Raw genomic sequence first — 7,326 nt, forward strand, 5'->3', positions numbered from 1 at the left:
TGAAAAGTTTTATGAGGATGTTGTCAAGGACTGAGTTATAGGGAGAGGTTGACTTCATCTTCTGGAACATAGCAGACTAGGGGAACATCTTACAGAAGTGTATCAGACCATGAGGGGCACAGAAAAGAATGCAGTCTTTTCTCCAGCATTGGGAAATCAGGAACTAGAGAGATTTAATAGGACCCTGAAGGGTAGCTTCTTCACCCAGTGGTCAGTTATGGAACGAGCAACCAGGTGAAGTAGGTGAGGCAAGTGCTTGACAACACTTAAAAGGTACTTGGATAGGAAATATTTAGAGGAATTGTAGGTTAAACACAGGAAAACAAAACTGCCTTGGTCAACATGGTCAGCAAGCTTAGAACCTTGCTCAGCATGAACTAGTCGGGCTGAGAGGCCTGTTTGCATGTGGATCAGGTGGATTGGGTGCAGAAACCAGGGAAACAGCGGACCCTGAGCCAGGGAGGGAGCTTTGTGTGAGGGACACCAGGCTCCTGGCTGTTCATCCACTCAGTTTATCCGTTGCCTTTGCCTCCTAGGAGTACTTCAAGAATGAGTTCACCTCCGGCGATGGAAAGAAGGGTAAGCAGGAACTCTCCAGCCTGGTCCTTACATTTGTAATGTAACGTCTTTGTTATTCCACCTCTTGTCCTGGTAAGACTTCTTTTCTAGTCTGCACGTGTAAATTTAGCATTATTATGAAGGGGCTGAATGCAGGTTCTTTCACTACTTGTCCAAGCAGAGGGTCTTGCACCTTCTTGTCCTGGCTGTTTGTCCTCCATTACTGATTGTTGGGCATTGCTGCAGTCAGCTACCCCAAGCCACAGACTCAGCCTGGTCTTTGGGATCCCTCAGCCAGGAACTAACCCTGACTGAAGGAGGGTCACACCAAAAAGGGACAAGGGTGCACGACTCTCCCTCAGTGCATTGGTCAGGAGTTTACCGTGGCATGAGGACAATATCTATTAACATTTCAACCTCAGATAGAAAGTCAGTGATGGAACTGGCTCTTGATATCTGAGGCTGGGCTCCTGTTGCAGGACTGTCGCTACCAGTGTCCAGACAGATGTTCCATATTTGTACTAAACTGATTTCCTCTGTTTCTTCCTGAAGCTCACAACAGTTTTGGCCATTTCTATGGCTCCAGCTACGTTGCTGCTCCTGATGGCAGTCGGACTCCTGGTCTGTCTCGTACCAGGGATGGGTTGCTGATTGCTGAGATGGATCTTAATCTGTGCCGACAGATGAGTGACAAATGGGGCTTCAAGGTAACTCAGAGCACAGCTGATTCTCCCGGCTCCATTTCTGATCCTCCCTCCATTCCTTGGATGCCTCTGCTTCCATTACCACCCTCGGTAAATGTTTCATGCACCCTCCACTCTACATGTAAAAAACTCTTGCCCCGCACATCTCCTTTAAACTTTCCTATGACCCCAGACACTTCAAACTGCTAATTGCGTGTCCTGTAGCTCCAGCTCCAGCCTGGTCTTTGACTTCCAGCACCTCCAGGCCAAGACTTTATACACGACCACTGAACCTCCAGTCTCCCCTTCACCCGCCCCCTGCACCACTCCCCACCTTCCCTGAACACCCCAACCCTCTGATCCCAGCTTTCATTGGTGCTGGGTCTTCACAATTCCCTCCAACCTTCCTCTCTCTGAGGAAGAACAATCTGTCCTCGGTAAGGGCCTCACCTTTGTTCCCTTTCGCCTGCACCTCAGCAAGTTCCGCGCCCCCCCCCTTTATTTTGAGCTCTTCTTCCGTCACCTCTGTGTCTGTGCTTGCTTCCTTGATAAGGATCCCACAACCTGTGCTAATGACCCCTTCTTCCGTCTCCAGCACTCCCCCTCTTCTTGTTACAGTTCTGCCCGCTCTGGATCTTTTCATCTCGAATTGCTGATGAGACATCTCGATGTCAACACTCCTCTCTCATCTAACCTGACCTCTTCCAAAAGCACTGCCCTGCACTCTCTCCATACCAATCCCAACCTTACCACTGACCTCTACCTTGCAACAACCCTCAGACACCTCCTCATACCTACTCCTCGAGGAGGACCCCACTCCACACCATCAGAAACCCATCTCCGGCACCATCAGTGACCTCACCTACTCTGGAGAACTCCATCCACTGCCACCAAACTCATAGTTCCCTTACCTCACACTGCTCGCTTCTACTCCTACTGGACCGTCTGGGTAGGCCTGTTGTCTCTGCCTGCTCCTGCCCCACTGAACCCGTGTCCTGATATCTTGATACCATTCTGTCCCCTTGGTTCGGTCCCTTCCCACACTTTTCATGCCCTTGATCTTCAATTCCCTGGCCCTGACTGCCTCATCTTCACCGTGGATGTCTATTCCCCTCAAATCTCTCCGCTTCTTTCTTGACAAAAGAACCAACCAGTCCCCTCCACCACCACCCTCCCCCATCTGGCAGAACTGGTCCTCACCCTCAACAATATTTCCTTCGGCTCCTCTGACTTTCTCCAAACCCGAGGGGTAGCCACAGGCCTGAGATCTGTCTGCTTCTTCATCGGCTGTATAAAACAGTCTATTTTCGAAGCCTCCCAACTTTCCCTCCGCTACGTTGACACAGAGCTTGTCAATTTCATCAATTTTGCCTCCCAGTCCCATCCTGCCCTTAAGTTCACTTGGGTCATCTCTGACACCTCCCTCCACTCTCTGGATCTCTGGATCTCTGGATCTCCATCTCTGGAGACAAACTGTCAATCAATACCTTTTATAAACCTACTGATTCACAAAGTTGCCTCTGCCACCCCGTCCCCTGTAAAAACGCTGTTCCCTTTTCTCAGTTTCTTTGCCTCCACCGCATCTGTTTTCAGGATGCAGCTTAACGTTCCAGGACATTAGAGGCATCCTTCTCCTTTAAAGAATAAGAGTTTCCCTTTCTGCCCTCACCTGCATCTAGTCCATTTTCCATACGTCTGCACTAACTCCATCTTCCTGTCATTGTAATAGTGGTAGAGTCCCCCATCAGCCTCCGCATCCAACACATTATCCTCTGCCCCCTCCAAAGGGACCTCTCCACTGAACGTAACTAAACAAACCTCCCACCCGGCTGGGTAGGGGTCGCGATTCATTTGTTCATTCGTCCCTGCCGGCAAGCAGCCAAGATGCTACACCTGCCCAGTCAGCTCCTTCCTATTAGAACCCCAAACAAGTGAGGCCACACTTCAGCTGTGAATCTGCTGGGGACGTCTGTTGTGTCCGGTGCTCCCGATTCGGCCTCTATGTTCGTGAGACGCTTCGTGACTGCTTCGTTCAGCACCACTGTACCATCCACCACAAGTGGACTTTCCAGTGGCCAAACATTTTAATTCCAATTCCCAATCCATTCCGCCGTGCTTATCCATGGCCAAGATGAGGCCACCCTCAGGGTGGAGGAGCAACACCTTGTATTCTGTCCGGGTAGCCTCCAACCTGATGGCATGAATATTGATTTCTCCTTCTGAAAAACCAAAAATCCCCACCCCTTCCTCTATTCCTGTCTCGAACCTTTCACTTCTTCTCACCTTCCTATTACTTGCCCCGGACCCCTCCTTCCCTGTCAGATTCTTTCCTCTCTGGACCTAGGCCTTTGCCACCCACCTATCACCTTCCAGCCAGCCTCCTTCCCCTCCCCTCACCTTTGTATTCAGGCATCTTCCCCCTTCCCTCTCAGTCCTGCTGAAGGTCTCGGCCCGAAAAGTCAACTGCTTATTCTTTTCCATAGATGCTGCCTGACCTACTGAGTTCCTCCAGCATTTTGTGTGTGTTGCTTTAAAATTTTCCCCTCTTACTTTGAGCTATGACCATATTAGACCATATTGGTCCCCTAATCTGAGGAAAGACATTCTTGCCATAGAGGGAGTACAAAGAAGGTTCACCAGATTGATTCCTGGGATGGCAGGACTTTCATATGATGAAAGACTGGATCGACTAGGCTTATACTCATTGGAATTTAGAAGACTGAGAGGGGATCTTATTGAAATGTATAAAATCCTAAAGGGATTGGACAGGCTAGATGCAGGAAGATTGTTCCCAATGTTGGGGAAGTCCAGAACAAGGGGTCACAGTTTGAGGATAAAGGGGAAGCCTTTTAGGACCAAGATTAGGAGAAACTTCTTCACGCAGAGAGTGGTGAATCTGTGGAATTCTCTGCCACAGGAAACAGTTGAGGCCAGTTCATTGGCTATATTTAAGAGGGAGTTAGATATGACCCTTGTGGCTAAAGGGATCAGGGAGTATGGAGAGAAAGCAGGTACAGGGTTCTGAGTTGGATGATCAGCCATGATCATACTGAATGACGGTGCAGGCTTGAAGGGCCGAATGGCCTACTCCTGCACCTATTTTCTATGTTTCTAGACATTCATACCATGGGAAAAAGATTCTGACTCTGTCTATGCCTCTCATAATCTTATTAACTTACATCAGATGTTCCCTCAGCCTTTGCCAGCCCCGAGAAGGCAATCCAAGTTTGTCCAGCCTTTGCTTAGAGGACACGCCCTCTAATGCAGGCAGCGTTATGGTGAACCCCTTCAGCTGAAACTCTAAACCTCAGCCCACTGAGTGGTCACTCCTGCCCTTCTGTCAACCGTGATTGCAAGAGAATCTCAAGTGCTGATGTCTGACCTGTGGGGCTGTGTATGCTGAAGAAAATATAGTTAATCTTGCCAACCCTCTCGCATGACCTTACCAATCTCTGACCAATCTGCCCACCGGGTCCATCTGCTCTGTTTACAACAAACATCTCACCTTCTCCTGCTTGCACTGTCTTCAGCTCGCCCTTCCACTCTCAGCTCTCAGCCTGTGGCTTCTTCAGCAGCTAAAACGGACCCAACACAAGGCTGAGGAAGAGCTCTCAGTTTCTGCCAGGTAAATTTTGCCAACATCCATCTGTGACACTGCCTCAGGTTTTCCCCCTCCGTTGTCATCCCCTGCTTTGTTACCCTCTGACTGCCCCATCAACAACCCTTCTCCAAACCCATTTCGGTCTTGCCCTGCCAGAGATATTCACTCCGCCCTATCCATCCTACCGTCTTTTTCATCTGGCAGCTCTCTGCAAATTAAAACTGTTTTCTCTCTCCCAGTTCCTCTCCACAGACACTGCCCGACCTACCCCTTGAGCTCCCTGTACTCTCTGTTATTTCAGATTTTCAGATCTCATTTCCTGCTCCGTCCTCCACATTAAAAAACCGCACCCGTGTTCTCTGGCAGGAGCTACCCGGACCAGCTGAGGGAAGGTTCACAGTGCCCTTTCCACAGCATGTTGGTGTAGAGCCAAAGAACACTTCAGCCTGTTGAGACCTGACTGTCTGCGCATTCAGATCTGGTTATTGTCACTGTCTGATACGATGCGAAATTTGTTTAGTGGCAGCATTACAGTTGTGAAAATGTAAAACTCACCTTAGATCACAAAATAATAGTGTCGAAGAGTAATGAATCACCAGTTCATTCCGCCCTCCCCCACCCACTTTTGTTTTCACCGGGTCTCACCTGTCATCCGCAGGTTGCTTTCCAGCCCCCGCCTTCTCATTCCGGCTTCTGCCCCCGCTATTCCAGTCCTAATGGAGGGTCTCGGCCCAAAACATCGACTATTTATTCCCCTCCATAGATGCTGCCTGACCTGCTGAGTTCCCCAGCATTTTGAGTGTGTTTATAATGCAGACCCTTCAGAATGTGATGGCAGAGAGGACACAGTTTCTAAGATGTTGAGTGAGTGCCTTCAGGGTGCTGTGCCTCCTCCCTGATGGTAGGAATGAGCAGAGGGCATGGCGAGCATCCTGCCTTCTTGAGGTTCTCAGTACTGGGGAGGGCTGTGCCCGTGGTGAAAGTCACTGAGTCTACAGCCCTCGGTGGTCTCCATACCAGGCAGCGACGCAGTCAGTCAGAACACAGGTCGAACCTGCATGCAGCATTGTAAACAGAATCTTCTCCAAACGAAGGTGCTCTGAGCAGGTTCGCCAAAGCACTCGGCCCAGTGGAGTAGGGAGCAGCTGCTGAAGTTGTGAGGTACAGCCTGCTGCTCAGACCACTCCGGTGGAACAGGCCTCATCCCAGGACTACCAGCAGCCCCTGAACCCACTACTGCCCCAGGCAGCCCAGGGCGCAAAGGCTGACACTCCAATACTGCAAGGTGTAGAGGGTGAGGGTGTCTCTCGTTGGCAGTGTGAAGTGCATTGGTAATTTGGGATTGCCTTTGCCTTTAGGTGAGCTTGCCAATGGGGCCCATGTCTCCACTGGGGGGTAACTAATGGTTTCTGTTGAATTTTCTTCTGCAGATGACAGCCAGGCTGGAGATGTACGAGGAGGAACTGTATCGGGCCATGCAGTACGACTTCCTGCCCAACGTTATCACCGAGCAGTGACGTGAGCTGCAGGCCTGTTTTACAGTGAAGGGGGCAGTCCACTGCCCTCCCTCTCCATGGGTTCACACAGGGCATTCGTTCCCATTCTACAGCTGCAATATTACCCAGCTGTTCACTCTGTCACCCAGGCTGCAGTATAACAGCACCAGTTGTCCTGTACACTTCACTTCCCAGCCCATCAGGCCATCACCTCATCACTGGTCTGGCCTGATGGGCAACCCAACAGAGATATCACACTGACATACAGTCCGCCTGTACCTGCTCTTGTCTCAAATGGCTGGGTTTACGGAGATCATTGTATCCCTTGTCATTATGATGTGATAACATTAGATTTTAATTAAATAATCAGCATTATGGTTGTGTTCATACTCTCTTCAATCAAAGTCTCACAATTTGCTCTTTAATATAGTGTGTTGTCACGTGACCGGCAACAATGAATATAGAATTGAGTCTGGTTTTATAAAAACAAACAAACATTTATTAAACTTTGCTCAATATTAGTAAAAGATAAACAAATGAAAACTTTAACCGGAAGTTAACTGCTATACGGCAACTCTGGAACAGTTCTTAAAAGGGTAAAGGCGAAACAGTTCTTAAAGTGGTAAATTTGAACACAGTTCTTAGTATGGTAAATTCAAAAGTCCAATAGATTTATACAGTCAATTAGGAGAGACTTTCCTGAAGTAAAGAATTCCTCGAAGATGTGTCATTACTGCTGATCCCAGCCGGAACCTGCCTTGTACGCAGGATTCACGACGCCGGAAATACACGGCTTAAAAGGAACTGACCTTTTTCCCGGCGAGCAAACCTTGCACAAACTTCCTTGCACTTTTGGCAGGAGTTGTCTCAGATGCAGGTCACTATCTCTTAATAAGGTTGATCCTTTACGAAACTGCCGAACGACACCAACTTTACTGGACTCAGCGAATTCCCAAATTTTGGTAAAATCTTCACTCTCCAATACTAC

General features: G+C 49.0%; 1 protein-coding gene across 1 annotated transcript in view; it reads left to right on the plus strand.

Moving 5' to 3' along the window:
* The window catches only part of upb1 (ureidopropionase, beta), a 187,621-nt gene extending 180,908 nt beyond the window's left edge, over positions 1 to 6,713 (plus strand). The window contains exons 8-10 of the mRNA XM_063031687.1: positions 537 to 579; positions 1,111 to 1,265; positions 6,273 to 6,713. Coding sequence (XP_062887757.1) covers positions 537 to 579; positions 1,111 to 1,265; positions 6,273 to 6,359 — 285 coding nt within the window. The 3' untranslated portion in view covers positions 6,360 to 6,713. The remainder of the gene's footprint in view (positions 1 to 536; positions 580 to 1,110; positions 1,266 to 6,272) is intronic.
* The last annotated feature ends 613 nt before the right edge of the window (positions 6,714 to 7,326 follow it).

Source organism: Mobula hypostoma, chromosome 23 (assembly GCF_963921235.1).
Source record: "Mobula hypostoma chromosome 23, sMobHyp1.1, whole genome shotgun sequence".
Lineage (NCBI taxonomy): Eukaryota > Metazoa > Chordata > Chondrichthyes > Myliobatiformes > Myliobatidae > Mobula > Mobula hypostoma.